The sequence below is a fragment of the Mercurialis annua genome, linkage group LG6, assembly GCF_937616625.2.
Source record: "Mercurialis annua linkage group LG6, ddMerAnnu1.2, whole genome shotgun sequence".
In the NCBI taxonomy this organism is placed as follows: domain Eukaryota; kingdom Viridiplantae; phylum Streptophyta; class Magnoliopsida; order Malpighiales; family Euphorbiaceae; genus Mercurialis; species Mercurialis annua.
In genome coordinates this window covers 12,141,866-12,158,951 of record NC_065575.1, presented here as the reverse complement: position 1 = coordinate 12,158,951, position 17,086 = coordinate 12,141,866, and the positions used below count along the sequence as shown (strand labels likewise).

The 17,086-nt window shown below is 37.8% G+C and overlaps 1 protein-coding gene across 1 annotated transcript; it reads right to left on the bottom strand.

Annotated features, from left to right (window-relative positions):
- Positions 1-970: 970 nt before the first annotated feature.
- Positions 971-6,580, bottom strand: LOC130015687 (uncharacterized). Its single transcript, XM_056106331.1, has 12 exons — positions 5,795-6,580; positions 4,979-5,747; positions 4,736-4,926; positions 4,390-4,664; positions 3,993-4,310; positions 3,813-3,912; positions 3,437-3,617; positions 3,218-3,288; positions 2,836-3,111; positions 2,693-2,793; positions 1,162-1,258; positions 971-1,105 (listed from the first exon to the last, which is right to left on the bottom strand). Exons 1-12 carry the CDS (start codon positions 6,578-6,580, stop codon positions 971-973), a joined length of 3,300 nt encoding a protein of 1,099 aa, XP_055962306.1.
- Positions 6,581-17,086: the final 10,506 nt, after the last annotated feature.

The following is a 17,086-nucleotide window of genomic DNA, read 5'->3' as shown; positions in this document are numbered from 1 at the left end:
CTTGAGCCAAGATGGTGGAGCGAAGAGAACCAAACACAGAGTCATCAAGGCCAATTAAAAATTGGTGAATTTTTTCTTCATCACGTTCTTTGTTTATGGTTGCAGTAATCTCACACTTACAACCACCACATGAACATTTATTGGGTGGAACGTATGTCGCCAATTCCTCCCATAATTTTTTGAGAGTCGTATAATAATCTGATACTGATTTCCCGTTCTGTTTGCAAGAGATGATATCGCATCGTAGTTGAAGCTTTCGGGGGCCATTCCCAACTGAAAAACGCTGCTTTAGATCATCCCATAATTCTTTGACAGTGGGAAAATAAGTGATGGAAGACCTAAGGGAAGGATCAATGGATTGGACGATCCAACCTATAAGCATAGAGTTTACCATCTGCCAATCTTCAATCAAATCAATATTGGCAGATGGTATCGTAATTCGGCCATCAATGAAACCGAGTTTGCGTTTAGCTACCAAAGAATTTATCATGGAAGAAGACCATTCTTCGTAGTTTTCGCCTTTCAGAATCACCGGACAAATTTTAAGTCCCGGGTGATCCGAAGGGTGAAGATAATATGGAGATTTGAAGTTCGGTACAGCGGCGGCGGCAGCGTGTGCGACGGCGGCGGCATCCTCAGCTTCTTTCGACATAGTATGGTTTTAGAATTTTAGGGTTTGTGTTTAGATAAAGGATCAGATAGGCTCCGATACCATGTAAACAATTAGAGAAGATGAAAGCAATTGTAGAATTGAATAATAATAATTCTGTGTATTTGATTTGTTGTTTACATATGTATATATATACAGTCTAAAATAGTCCTAATCAAAATAGGATGTCTAATCATAATCAAATTTGGAAGTCTAATCATAATCAGATTGGGATTCTGATTATCCTGTTACTTGCGCATCCAATACTTATCAAGCATAATCAGTGTTGTACTGAAGATTGAATAACATGTCTCTTCGAGTCTATGCTCCCATTCGAATTTCAAACTTTTTAGCCAAGGATTCCACACGATCATTACTGTCATAATCCATCTCACGAACACAGCGCCTTCTGACCTTCTTTAATGTTTCTTTTGAGGGGACAAATCCTTCCGACACCTGTCCAGTAGAATTTTTATGTAAGCATTCTTTCCAGAGCAGACAATAAAACTAACAGAAGTATGAGCTACACCAAGGCAAAAACAAAGAAAAGCAAGTATCAAAGAAAAGCAAGTAAAATTTCCTAAAATAAATATATTTTGATCTTGTATGCTATCCAAGTAAAATCACACACTTATTGGCAAATAGAGGAACCACTAAGTAAACTAACAATTGAATGAGCATGATAACGACAAAATGTGGTCTTCTTTTAAAATATGTAAATAAAAAGACCCAAACTTTTGCATTCGTTATCAATTACAACTAAACTTTCTATATTTTGCAATATTGTCCCAACTTTTTAGATCTGTTGCAGTTGTATCACAATTTGTGTTTGTGTAAAAAGAATAACTTATGAAGTAAGAATAATGGGTTATGGATTTTTTAAATTATTGTTGTATGTTTTTTTACCATGTCTTTAGACTTGTCCTGATTGGATCTACGTGATTGCCCCAGAACTATTTTTCTACATAAAAACAAATTGAGACATGATTGCTACAAACATGAAAGGTTGGGACAAAATTGCAAAAAGTAAAAGGTTTGATGGTGATTGAGCAAAGATTTATATCTCTATCTCTTCATAACCTACAATACATGTTAAAAACAAATTGAAGTCTTCTTACGTCAAACACTGTAGCCAAAAACACCCAATATCGTCTTTAATTACCTATCATGAAAAAGATCTTCTAGCCTAGAGTTAATTTCTTTTTTTGCAATATTCAGCTCTCAGCTTTTAACAAATAAATGATAGACATCGAACCTATAGAATTTCACATTTTTACTATCAAAAATGCAGATATTTAAGAGATGATATACATAACTTCAATTTCAAAAGGAAAACAGAATGTAGAGAATTTAAAAAAACTAAATATAGGAAAGGAAGATTGCAGGCACTATGAACATTGTTGATTTACTTTGAAGTATAAAGACATACCGAGTCTAAAGTCTCAAATCCCTTCTTGGAACAAGCGGCAACCAATGGTTTTAAAGAAGTAAATGGTGAGAACAATTCTTCGCTAAAAAGCAGAAATCCGTCGCTAAAAAGCAGAAATCCGTCGGGAAACCATTTTCCGACGGATTTGCCGACGGACATCGTCCGTCGGCAAATGTGGCGTCGCTAAATGAATTAGCGACGCCCCACTAAAATCCGTCGCCATTTACGTCCCACAACGCAGTTTGCGACGGACATGTCCGTCGCCAAATGTTGTCGCCAATTAGCTACAGCACTTGGCGACAGATATTTCCGTCGCCAAATGCATTATTCAATTAAATATTTTGTGTTTAGTGACGGATTTAATCCGTCGCTAAACGTAATAAATCCGTCGGGAAACTGACTAATTCCGGGCAAAAATTTCATTTTTTTCGGTTTTTTAATTAAATGCAAATCCTGTTTAAATACACAAATTGCAGAAAAGATAAACAACACAGAAAATACAAAAGCATCTAATATATATATATATATATATATATATATATATATATATATATATATATATAACGTACGATACATGAAAATTGTATACCAAAAACGTCCCTACACTACAGTACTACAAATCTGTGACGTCGTCATCTGGGACAACGTCATCAGTAGCCGGTGGAGGCGGTGGAGGTGGTGGTGGAGGAGTGGGTAGCACATCTCCCGGGGCCCGCTGCTACATCTGTTGCATCGCCGCTGCAACCACAATCTGGACCTGATCACGGATCGTATCCGCGAACTGAACGATGAGATCAGTAAGGAACCTCGCATCGGCGGCTAGCGACACGGTCTGAGAGGAGCTGCCGGCTCGTCTACTAGAAGTACCCCGATGCGAGGCAACGTACTCAAAACCAACTGAGCCTAATCCGTAGATACGCCGCTTCCTCACCCCCTCAACAGCAAGATAAACTTCGTCCGGATCTACTGGGGTAGATGTTGTACTGCCCTCGGCTGTCTGCGTAGCGGCCAGCATCTCCTGCTCAAAACGCTCCTATAAAACAATTTAAAACAATTAGTTTCATATGAATTACGTGTTTCAAACAACTTAAACGTTATTTTTAATAAAAATCCGGCAACATTTCGTTTATAAAATGAACATCACCCATTTTTAAGGGAAATCCTACAAACTTCAAATTGTACAAAATAGCACATATCAACAACAAAACCACTTAATTCAAAGAAACAACAAAGATACCTAATTCAAATAAAATAAATTACGTGTTTCAACAATTGAGCTATTATAAATGGTTCGTATTTTCCGTACTTCCGTTTATGATTGACGTCCACAATATTATATCGAGGATGCACTGACATACCTCTATCAGTCGGATCGAACCAGTTAAACTTGAACAAGACAATCCTCTTAATTGGCAGAGACGAGTACTCCAACTCAAGAACATCTGTTAATATGCCGTAAAAATCACTTTCCGTTGGAGCGTAGAGTGATCCTTTAACGCAAACTCCACTATTCATGGTTAATTGATTCTCCCCATAAGCCTTTGTTTAAAATTTAAACCCGTTTATAAAATATCCTTGAAAATGGTTCGCTTGCCTAAGCGATCCCTTAACCAGACTCAAAATATATGGATTACTTATATAGTTAGTTTGCGCTTGTACTACATAAATGTATACTTGTCAGACCTTTTACATAAGAAGTACGAGATAATGTGAAAAAACATTTTGGATACTTACATATCGTTCAAACCACGAGGCAAATTCAGTCTCAAGATTCACTTCTACTTGAACTTGGGTGATTCCGGGAATGATTTCGTACAACTCGTAAACATACAAACTTTAAAAAGAACCCAATACTTGTTATTACAGTAAAGTCATGTATTTGACAAATAAATTTAAAAGTAGAGTACGAATTACTCCTTGTAATGCTCGATTTCAGGACAGTTCAAGAGAATGTAACTATGGGCGGCGGTGTATTCGTCCTCCTCCAAACTTCGTTTTTTAGAAGCACCTATAGGTCGGCCATTCGATTTGAAGATTGATGGCCGGTCTACATCATCATCCACGACATCATCACGTGTCTCATTTCGTTGCAGCCGGTCAGGCAGCGTCGGATCACCGTCATTAAAGTAAAATGACGCAAATTTGGCTATTTCTTCGTACAAATATCCGATGGAAATGCTACCTTCCACTTTAGCTTTGTTGGTCACTTTCCGTTTCAACTTTCTCAGATATCTGTGCAATCAAATTATTACGGTGTTTACAAATTTTTTTGATAGTTTTCAATGTATTTTAAAATTAAAGAATACTTAACCTTTCAAAGGGATACATCCACCGATATTGCACAGGGCCTGCCAGCTTCGCTTCGTTGGGTAGGTGTATAGGAAGATGTTCCATTGAATCAAAAAAGCTGGGCGGAAAGATACGTTCCAACTTGCACAATATTTTCGCAATGTCTTTCTCCATCTTAATTAGGTTGTCCTCTTTAAGCGTTGTGCAAGTCAGGTCTTTAAAGAAGATGCTCAACTCTGTAATAGGTTCCCACACGGACGGATGAAGAAATTCTCGAAAAGCAATTGGCAAGAGACGCTGCATGAAAACATGACAGTCGTGGCTTTTCATACCGTTCATTTTCAGCTTTTTCGGATCGACACACCTACCCAAGTTCGAGGGAACTTCAACTCTTTAACCCATTCCAGTAGAGCTTGTTTTGCGTTTTTGTCTAAAGCATATATTGCCTTAGGATATTGCCCGGTTGATGGATTAAATGCCAAGTCTGTACGATTAAAAATATCATTCAACTCTTCTCTGGACTTAGCATGGTCTTTGGTCTTCCCGAGAACATTAAGCACTGTATTGAAATGTTGTCGAATATATTTTTCTCAGTATGCATAGATTATGACGAATCATATTCGTTTTCCAATACGACAAATCCCAAAATATGCTTTTCTTATGCCACCCATGATTATTGAATTTCTGCGCATTCGTATCCCGAGCTCCAAACTCGTATGCATTTTTAAAACCAAGGCTGTCAATATCTTGTTCAATTTCCTCTCCAGTTCTGTATCCCCTGAATGATTTTCTTTCTTTGTAGCCCTTTTTAAAATCCGTAGTGTTATTACGGTACGAATGTTCAGGTGGTAAGAACTTTCTGTGGAAATCAAACCACGATTGTTTACCACTCTTCGGAAGAGTAATTGCATCAGTTTCTTCCATATAGTGAGGACATGCCCGTTTACCCGATGTGCTCCATCCAGACAGCATTGAATAAGCCGGAAAATCATTGATCGTCCACATAAGAGCGGCTTTCAATTGAAAATTTTGCCGCCTATGAATGTCGTATGTCCGCGTCCCAAATTTCCACAAATGGTTCAGTTCAAGAACCGTTAGAAACATGAACTCGTCTTTCATAGCCATGCCAGGAGGCAAGTTATACGGAGTCACAATTACCGGCCATGACGAGTATTGTTGCCCAAATGCACCAAATGGTTGAAACTCATCCGTACACAACCCCAGTCTGATATTTCTAATTTCGGCTGCAAAATCTTGGTGTAACTCTGAAAAGTGTTTCCAAGCTGGCGAGTCAGACGAATGATTCATCACACCATTCTCTATCTCGTGCTCAGCATGCCACCTCATATGTTTAGCTGTTGCCCTAGAAGCGTACAACCTCTGCAGCCTCGGAGTTATAGGAAAGTAATGCATTTTTTATAAGGCACATTCGTCTTTCTTCCTTTTGAACTACCCGCAGTAGCTGGTTTCCACATGTCATGCCCGCATACTTTACACACAGTCAAACCCGCATCACCACCCCAGTATATCATACACATATTTTTACAGCAGTCAATCACCTCCACTGGAAGCCCAAGCCCTCCGACTAGCTTTTTAATGTTGTACGAATTTTTCGCTAACTTGTTGTCCTTAGGCAAAAGCTGATGTACAAACTCGCTCATTTCATTCATCAGGCCGTCAGACGCTTGAAATCGGCACTTGAATTCTAAAAAATTTACGGCTGCAGACAAAGCGGAGTGCTTGTCATTCACAGGCCATATGGGTTCTTCGGCCGCACGCATCATATCATAAAACTTCTCAGCTTCTGCATTTGGAGGCTCTTCTGTCCATACTTCGGGACCACCAGCATCAGTAACCATTCTCTGGAATGAACTACAACCCTCGTCTTCATTTCTATGCTCCCACATGTTGTCCGCTTGCAGAACATTAATAGGCACCTCAACCCTCCTATTTTCCTCACCATGGTGAGCCCAAACGTGGTAATTACTCACAAACCCGTCTGTATAGAGATGAAACTCTACTTCGTCAACAGTTCGGAAAGCAGTGTTCCGACATTTGGGTTTAGGGCAAGGGCATTTAATCTGAGCCCCACTCATACACTCGGGGTGTTGCAAAGCAAAGTTCAAAAACTCCCTAACGTTACTGATGTACCCTTCAGTCAACAATCCTCTGACCAGTCTCCCAATATACATCCAACTGCGGTCTGAATTCATTTCTGTAGCACGTACATTTAGGTGGGTTTAATACTCGGTTACAGCAAAGTCAATGTAATTGACCGCTTAAAAAGGTAGGGGCCTATCCCATTCACAAAACTGGGTCTACTTAATACGATCACGATATATGCATAAATACGGAGAAAAATATTTGGCAGCCTTCTGGCGCAGTTCTCCAAGTGCATTATCAAATATATGCTGAATAACGCCAAATACATATTCCGTTAGGAACTAGCGTTACGCAGCATATACTAGATAGCCACCGGAGAACATACGACGGAAAACTACCAAATATTTTTCTATTGCATCTACACATATATTTGTTCCCGTGATCGAATTACGTAGACACCAGTTTTACTGTCACGACCCAAAATATTGAGCCGAGACCGGCGCTAGGGAACGGGAGTGGTAGCTCCAGAACCCGTAGCAAGCCTTAAACCACTATTAATTTTTTTATATAATGAACAAATAACACAAAGGAACAGAAGCAATATACATATCATATATGTACAAACATTTACACTAACTGTTCTTTTAACCTCGCGGGCTCTAGTTACCGTACCCCGTACGAACTGGCCTCGCGGTACTATATACATCAGTTAGTGTCTCAGAACATATCACCGGCACCTCGGGCCGTGAGTAAAACACAAAACACGTACCCTATCAAAACTTATAAATAAGACAGCAAGAATATGTACAATCAAAATGTACTGCTGTCAGGCTATGACTCTGTCACACTGGACCACTACTGCATCATTACGGAAGTCGAGGACTATACATACACAGCTGACTTCCGGATCTCAAAACTTTGACCTCTATCTAGGTCCAGACACTAAGCACCTGTGAGACATCAAAAGTGAGGGGTCACTATTTGGGAAAATACTGAGTGAGTCTGCATTTACTAACGGTATTAATATAAAACCATAGCATCGCATTTCAAGAAACAATAATATAATACATATAAACAGGTATTTGATCCGTACGAAACTAATATCCTAGCATGCGACACATCTCTCGAATAATCATATAGCATTCAACCCAATCGTAAATTTCAATTGCGAGTCCAACTCGCTGGTGACCCAGCCACTAGATACGGGGACTCCAGACTACACCGTAGCCGAGTGCTCACTCGTATCAAATCATATACCCAATCTTGAATTTCATATTCATATCATGCCATACTTATCACATCATTTCTCAAATGCAAACACACTAGACTGACTCAATACTGGTGATCACACAGCCAATTGACACCCAATAGGTAGCTAGTTTCTTCGGATCGCATACTAGTTCTCGTATATAAACTTGATAGAAACATATAACATTTAGTCAAATGATATAACATGCGATGCGTAAGAACAGTATACATATCTATATAAAATAACTTTAATATATATAATACACGAAAGTAAAGTGCAACTCACAGTGACCGCAATCTAGTCAATAACGTGATCGATGAAATGATATGCTCTCGCTATCCCACGTCTACTGACCTCTCTACTTGCTGACACGTCTGATAAAATGTCTAATAGTTAGACATGGATTTCATGTTTATATGTATAATACTTTTAAGTTCTTAGTTTAAGTTGATTAGATTTCACTTCTAGTTTGCTCGAAAACTCGATGATCCTTAGTCGTACTTACGACTTATCGAGTACTACTCCTCGTACTTGGGAATTATATAATTTTCTTAACCGACTTCTTACTTATTATATTAGTATTCACTTTTATAATGTTTTACATCCATTTCAAGACATTTGACTCAGTTTCATACCCAAATCAAGCTATCAGAAGCTCATTTTCGCTCCCGAAAGTCCCACGGAGATCCGGGTCGAGTTAGGGCACGTCGTGTCACCTTGGCACGTCGTGCCCTTCAATTTTTGTGAAGGGCACGTCGTGCCCTTCATGGTGCACGTCGTGCGCCAGCACGACGTGCTGAAGTGCAGCACGTCGTGCACCGACGTGTACGCCGTTTTTTCGGCGCCTCCAGACCATTTCCGGGGATTCAAAACTTCCAAAACTCATACCAATACATACCCACATCATTTAAACACTAAACCCATATTAAAAACCATCAAAAACGACGATAACGACGTGATTAAAGCGAATTCGATCCAATCGCACGTCACACGCCCAAAACAGCCATCATTTATCCATTTTCACCATAAAAACGTCAAACTTACCTTAGTTTGAAGCTTGGGAAAGGTAGAGGACTGAATTCTGAAGAGATCGCTGCGAAAATCGCTCGAATCTGATGTCGAACGAAGAAACGGCGGCGAAACGACGGTGAAGAACGATGAAGCTTCTGGATTTCCTTCTCCTCTCTTCTTCTTATCTGATTCATTCAAATGAATCTTTATTAAGTAGTTTGGCTAATGTTTCATTTATATCCCCTCTTTCTTTAATGATTTCAAGTTATTCTTTAAACTCTTCTTTTATACGATTTAGTTCATAGCTAAATCAATAAATTCTTTTAATCATAACTTGTACGTATTATCTATATCCAATAAATAATACAAATTCCAATATTAATATTTTCCCGTCAAAACTTATAAATTTCCATTTTTGAGACGCAGTGGCTAAATTACCACTTTAGTCCCTGAATTTTGTTTTGTGACCTTTTCTCGACATTTTTCCCTTCAATTCCAATTCTACTAAAGAACTGAAATATATTATTAAATTCCTTACATATAATCCTTTCTAAAACCGATCTACTAAAAATTCATTTACTTAAATTCCTCGAAAATATTTCCAACATCGCCATTCTGGCGAGTCCAAACTGGACACGTGGCTCAAATAAATAATTAAATCTTTTGGGGTATTACATTTACGAACTGTACACACGTACAATCCCGTGTCGTTCAATCTCTTGAGGACACGAGACAGGTTTTCTACGGCTAGGTGAGATTTTATTCGGTGTGAATAAAATCATTTGTAGTTTGTTTTAAGTTTATTTAATATAATAAAAGAAATTGAAAAATAAAAAACAATAATACTTACTTGTTGTAGAGCAGAACCGCAACAACAAGAATGGAAAAAAAAGTCGGAAGCAGTGCAAACGAACGAACAACATCAATCAAAAACGTACAGTTGGCGGAACACAAGCCTACAGGCAAGACAACAATTGTCGCAAATTACTAATACATTTTTAACAAAAATCCGGCAGCATTTCCCCTAAAAAGGAGCATCACCCATTTTTCAGGGAAAGCCTGCAAGTAAACAACACATTTTCAAAATAACTAACACACCAAATCATGCCAAATAACCCAATAAACCTAAAGTAATTCGATAACCAACAAATTTATACTCCCTCCGTCCATTTTTAGTTGTCGCTTTAGGCTAAATTGCTAAGATTAAAAAAGTGCTTATTTTGTCTTAAATTATAAACATAAAGACTATTATAACCCTATTTATAAATTCCACTATTGAAAAATTTAGTTTTGAAAATAGAGTTATTAACCCACTATTGGATGATTTAGTTTTGAAAATTGAACTACCATTTAATGAAGTGATTTAATAAGAAGGTCAAATTTGGAATACTTGTGTAAAAGTCACATAAAAATCCTAAAATGACAACTATTAATGGACAAAATATTTACCTAAAGCGACAATTAAAAATGGACAGAGGGAGTGATAATATTAAAATAAAGCCGCCTAAAATAAAAACCTAACTACAAAATTATTATCTATGTAACCTATATTTTAACCAAAAACAAATCTAATATAATTCAATATGCATTTTAATATAAATTATAATTTCATTAAACATCGACGTAAAATTACTAATTTGAAAATTAACTAACTTTAAAAATAACCAAATACCATAATATATAATAATTTAGCCCAAATAAACTAAAAAGCTAATAAATTACCCTAATATGATTTTAAAAGGATTCATTCTAATAAAATACCAAACGTTTGAAAATTTTGTCAGTTATAACCAAATCTTTCAAAATTGTCTAGTTTAGCCGATTTTGTGATATTTAGAACCTTTTCTAGCCATTTGCGAAAAAAGTCAAAATTTTATCATTTGTGAATGGGCTAAATTAGCCGATTTTGATTGATATGGAATATTTGAAACATTTTTTAGTAAAATCAATTAAAATCGGCTAATTTAACCTATTCACGAATGACAATTTTTTTGATTTTTTTCGCGAATGGCTAGAAAAGGTTCTAAATATCCCAAAAATGGCTAAACTAGATAATTTTGAAAGGTTTGGTTATAACTGACAAAACTCGCAAACGTTTGGTATTTTATTGAGATTAACCCATTTTAAAATAATCTAATAAATTAGAGTTCATTGAATTAACTAAATTATACTAAATTAAACTAACATTATTTTAAATTGATACTAATCTAACCAAATAATAAATATTTAGCCTAATAATATTAATTTAGCCCTAATAAGTAAACAAACTAATAAATTAACCTAATATAATTTTAAAATAATCTAATAAATTAAATTGACTTAATTACACTAAATTAATCTAACATATTATAGTTAATTAACCTATAAACTAACAAATTAGTATAGCATACCTGGTACAAGAGAGACGGCGGCAGAGGCGGACGCCGGACGACGGCAGAGGAGTACGGCTGCAGAGGAGGTCGGAGGCAGCGACTTTTATCTATTTTAAAATTAAAAAAAATTAAGATTACCAAAATACAAACTAAAAAATAAAAACAAATAAACCAAAACTCACCCGGCGAGAGGCAGAAAACGGCGGCGGGGATGGGACTGAAATCGCCCAGAAATGGTGAGAGACTAACTGCGGCAAGAGGGAGGAAGAGAACGGCGGAGGAGGGCGGTACACAACGGCGGCAGAGGAGGAAATGAAAGAAAAGGGAGGAGGGAGGAAGAGAACGGCGGCAGTTAAAGAAATTAGGAAAAAGAAAAAATGAAGGGGAGGGAAGGGGAAAGGGCTCGGGTTATGTGCTTCAGTTTAGCAACGTATTATAAAATCCGTCGCTAAACTGAAGCACAAAACGCACCGTTTCAATATTGGGTAACTTAGCGACGGATATAACAATCTGTCGCTAAGTTACCCAATCTAAACGGCAGCGTTTAGTCTGTTAGCGACGGGTTTGCAAAATCTGTCGCTATCGCTAACACATTCGCTAAATTTGGCGGGCTTGAACCCGCCAAAAAATTATGGCGAATGGCGACGGATACATATCCGTCGCTATTTTGCGTCGGCAAAATCATGTTTAGCGACGAATTTTTAGTCCGTCGTTAAAATCCGTCGCTAAACATGCTCTTTCTAGTAGTGAAATCCCTTCTTGGAACAAGCGGAAACCAATGATTTTAAAGAAGTAAATGGTGAGAACAATTCTTCTCGTGTTTCTTTGTTAGAGTTCTCATAAGCAGACTCAAATTCACGCAGAGTACTAAAGGCCCTCTGTAGATTTCCCAAGCATATATTTTAGTAATAAAATATTCAGGATCCGAACCTTCTTATCACGTAATGAGTGCCGAAGGATAGACCATGATGCATCCAAAAGCATAGAGCTGTAAGTCTGGCCGGCAGTTCCTAGTGCTGAAACAACCAGTCCTTCATCAACAGAAAGCAGAACAGCAGGCCTTGCATTCTCACCCCCGTGTAATCCATTTTTCCATAAATTCTAAAGCATAAAAAGCTAACTTGCTGTTATCCTCTTGCACAGCAACATCTGCAATAAAGTAGCACATGTTCCAAGCTGGACATAGTGAAATGATTACAGCTAATTTGTCTACTTTCATCAATATTGAATTCCAAATGTAAGAGCCTGACTGCTGAAATTCTAACTCAATATACAGGGATTCAATATTTTTACAATTATTGAACCATAATTTTTTTATAAAACCATTATAAAAACGATTGCTTAACTAGTATTTTTTTAAAAATAGTTATCGAACTGTATAAAGTTATAAAATGATCATTAAACTATAAATTTGTTAACCGTTACATACAAAACTATAGTTCGCTAATTTTTTTTTATAGTTTGGTATCCGTTTTATAAAAAATAGTAAGGTAGCCGTTTTACAAAAAAGGATAATTCGATAACTTTTTAAAATTCGGTAATCATTTTATAAAAATGCTATAGTTGAGGATTTATTAAAATGTTTAACTCCAGTATCTAACATAAAAAGTATATTGTGCAGCAATTTTATTTTTAGAGAATAACAAAATTATAGTTGTAATTTCAGTAACAATTTAAACTTTTAAGCAAAAAATATGATATATTATATTAGAACCTTAATCAAAGCTCTAAAATTTGATGTACAACATAAACTGATTTTGAACTTATTTCTTAAGTATTGATGGAGTTTGCCTTCTGAACCTGTTGAATGAGACCTGCAAAACAGGGTAGAAGCTAACCGGACGGTGGTGGTCCGATTATCTTTCCGATGCTAAAGTCAGTTTAGAGCTTTGAGCAGCGTTTTGAGTATATAAATGTAGTTGTGATTCTAGGCATACCTCATGCTCCTTTTATAGTAGATGAATATACCTTGTAGAGTCATAATAGGTAAGTGAATCCTACTTTGTAGAGATCGAGCTACTTTGTAGAGATTCACCTTGAATTTTTGTGATCTACCTTATTCAGACATGAGTCCTATTTTGGAACGTATTCCTGAATAGTCTCGTCTTCCTAAGATAGAGCTTATCTTTCCATGTTTGGAGATTATGTCCAAATAGGACGATACTTCTAATTATGGCGATCTACCCGAATCCCGGATTAACGCGCTTTGGGCGGATCCTATGGGATTTGGTCTTCCTCGGTATATTGGCGAATCTCAAGGGATTTGGCGCCTTCTTCATATATTCAGGTCTTTATTAGGAGTCCGGTATCACCCGAGAATGGATCTCCTGTGACTCGGCTCCATCGTGACTATTGTAGGATTCGGTATCCATCATTAGCTCCCCCGCAAGTGAGCTGAAGTGATTGGTATTCATGCCTTAGTAGATTTTAGCTCTTTTGGAGCTGAGTCTTCTTATATTCTGGGCGAGTCGCTTCGTATTACGGGCGAGTCGTTTTATATATTGGCGAGTTGCATTTCTTCTCCAATAAGATTCTCTTTATTGCCACGTGTCATTATTTAATGATTTGATAAATGTTCGTCTTTTTGAAACTCTCCGTATTTAAGCTCTTCATATTTCTATTTTCGCTTTTCACTTCTATTTCAAAATTACTCTTATTTCTTTCATTATCTGCTCCTTGTTCTTCATTTGTTTATTCCACTTTTCGCAATTTGCTTCTCCAGATTCTCAGGTATGTTTTTGCTCTTTATTTGTTGTGTTTTGAAGTTTGAAGATGCTTTTCTGTTTTTCTTCTTTTCCTGCTATTGCTGTTTTGGGAAATGCTTTATTACCCATGGTGTTCTTCGATGTGTTCTTCAGTATATTCTCTATTTGATCTTTAATTCATATTTCTGTTTGTGATTTCCTGTTCTAGGATGCCTCTTAGTCGAGTGGAAGATGCATGCACTACTATGGCTATTACCAGATCAGGTCTTCGTAGGAGCGAAGTCTTGGATATTTATTTTAAGTATAGTTTTCCCTTTGATTATAGGGTAATATTAGCTGGTGCCGATATGGCTGCTTCCGATTCTCCTGGTTCATCTTGTAGGATAATTGTTTTTGAAGAGCAGTTCGCTGTTGGTCTTAGATTTCCCTTAGATCCATTTTTGGTAGAAGTATGTAGGGATTTAAGAGTTGCCCTGGGGCAACTTTATCCTGGTGCGATTAAGGTGGTGCTTGCCTTTGTAGAGGCGTGTAGGCTTCGGGGTTGTACCCCTTCTCTTAATGTGTTGTGTTACTTTATAGATTTTAGGAAATGCGATGGTTGTTTCGTATTTGCTTTTCGTAGGAAATGGTGGTCCCGTATTTATCTTCCTTGTTTGAACAGCCGAAGGCGTTTCTTTATTGTTTATCATAATTTTTATTTTCTTCATTTTTCGGATGGTTTTTCTACTCATCAAGTCCGGAGCTGTCCGTCTCCTTTAAGTTTATTTGAGTCGACACTTGCTTCTGATTTTATCATTCCATAGTGTCTTTCAACGTCCTGTCTTAGACGTTTTAGTTAATAGTCATCTTCATAAATGGTTTCCTTTGGAGGATCCTCCTCGAGGCCTGGCGGATCTTTGTTACTCCTTTCTTCAATGTATATTTATTTTTTTAAGTTTACTTGATGTTTCTTTTTGTAGGATGTCTTCTTCTTCTGACGATTTCCTTTCCGAATTTAAAGTAGATTTGGATGTTCTAATGGGCGGTTCCGAAGCTCACATCGCCGAGCCTATTCCTGGCAACGTCGAAGTTGCTGTAATTCCTGCCGAGGCGGTTGTAATTCCCGCCGAGGCAGTATTGCCTACTGGCGATGGTGTTATTATTATAGACGACGACAACGCGGTTAAAGAACCGACGGGTGATGAGGCCGTTACGTCTCCACTTCCCCCTTCAGCACCATTGGCTGTTTCGGAAGAGGCCGGAGAGGTGAATTCGGACGGGTTGATTGTTGTTGATCCGGAAGAAATTTTCCTGGATCAAAATATGGATCTTCGTCTAGAAATAGACGTCGAGTTAGCGATGATTCTCCTTCAAGGGAGAGTCTTCCCGGAGGTTCTTCATCTGCTCCCAATCTGGTGCAGTGGGTTGAAGGTCACGATCTGGCAAGCTTGCTGAATCCTAGGGTGTTGGCGGAGTACATCAGGACTTTGGTGATTCCTGATGACATTACTTGGTTCCGTTCTAGGCCAGGGCGGGAACTCTCCGATCTTGCTTGTTTTCATGGCTTCTCTGTAAGTTGATTTTTATTTGAGTACACTGTTTGTTGAATTCGTTATTTCCTTAATTATATTTGGTTTATTTTCTTGTGCTGTAGGCTCTTCAGTCTATTTTGGTGTTGAATGACCGCCGTCAGTGTGCTGAGGAGGAGGTCGAGCGTCTATCTTCTTTTCTGGCGACGTCCGAGTCTGAGAGTTCGAAATTGAAGGCATCCTTGGAGGAGCATGATTCGCTTTTATCGCAACTTAAGGCGCATGATGCAATTAATGATCGCCAAGTCAAAGTGATAAAAAAGAGAACTAATGACTTGACTCAGGAGATCGAAGAGCTCATTCGAATCAATACTCTTGTTGACGAGGAGAGAAATAAGCTAAGATCAGAGGTAGAAGGGATTCATATCCGTCTACTTGATACGAAGGCATTTTATTCTACTTTGATTAGCGAGTATCGCCTTGCGATTGGGAGGAAGCTTCTGGAGCAAAACCCAAATATTGATCTTTCTGGAGTCAACGGGTTGGATCCTCAAGCCATCGCTCGCGATCTTCTTGATAGGATGTCGAAGGATCGTGCTAAATAGATTTTGCTTCTTTTGTATTTTGTTTTTCTTATTGTATCTTGATTTCTATTTGTAATTCGCGATTTATGAATATATCTTCTTTTTGCTCCAATATAAGTGCTTGCTTCTGTTTTATTTAGTGTTTCCGAGTCGATGCTTGATTTAGATATTCGTTTCGCCTCGGGAGTTACTCTAAACCCCGTTTTAGCGTTTTTTGTTTTGACAGAGTTAGTCTAAACTCTTTTATTTGAGTTAACACTCGTAATTTTGCTCTTATTTTGAGTTAATCTAAACTCTTTTTTGTCGATTTGCCTTTTTTGGCGATTTTCCTTTTTCTGAGTTAATCTAAACTCATAGTTTCATTTATTGCTCATCTTTGATTTAATCATTCATGGCAGTTCTTGATTTTTATTTCTTTAGTGATTCGTCTGGCTAATCATATAGTAGGGAAATGGAACTTTTATTGATAAAAGGACTGCATACAAATCATTAAAGATAGTTTTGACGCCATCGGGTAAGATATAAAATCGTTACTGGCGATGGTTCGTTTTTCTTTCCTATTCTTCCTTCTTCTCGGTCTTATTCTCTTGAAGATCTACTATGGACTCGTCGTAGCATTTCTTAGCGATGTTTTGATCTCCTCTCTGCGTCACTACTCCTTTTTCGGTTGGTATTTTCATTGCCAATGCTCTTATGCTAGTTACTGCAGCTGAGTCATGAAGGAAGGGTCTTCCGAGGATGGCGTTGTATGTTAATTCCATGTCTACTATGTTAAATAGCGACATGACTTTCTTGTTGATTCCTCTCTCTGGGCCGATTATCACTTCCAAGGTAACTGCTCCTAGCGGATTGATAGAGGGGCCACCGAGTCCTGACAATGGAATCGGGACTCGGCGCAACCTCGATGCGATTCCTCCAAGCATTTTGTACGCCGCGTTTGTCATAAGGTTCAATGCGCTTCCTTCATCGATTAAGATTCGTTCCATGTTCCAATTCTCAATGACAGTAGTTACTACCAAGGCATCGTTGTGAGGTGCTTTGACATGTTCATTATCTTCGACATCAAAGATCACGGGTGGCATGTGAGTTTCTCTGATGTTCATCGCTTCTCTCCTTTGCTTTCTCCTAATTGTAGAGCTGCTGTGTCCGCCTTCGTTGATCATATGTATGGTTTCCAGTATTTTGGA

Excerpts from the sequence above, each read along its gene's own strand:
- LOC130015687 (XM_056106331.1), bottom strand. The coding sequence starts at position 6,580 with ATGAATTCAGACCGCAGTTGGATGTATATTGGGAGACTGGTCAGAGGA. Across the intron at positions 5,748-5,794 it reads CAAAAGGAAGAAAGACGAAT|AGGTTGTACGCTTCTAGGGC; the intron begins GTGCCTTATAAA and ends CCGAGGCTGCAG. Across the intron at positions 2,794-2,835 it reads CGGATACGATCCGTGATCAG|CGGGCCCCGGGAGATGTGCT; the intron begins GTCCAGATTGTG and ends CAGATGTAGCAG.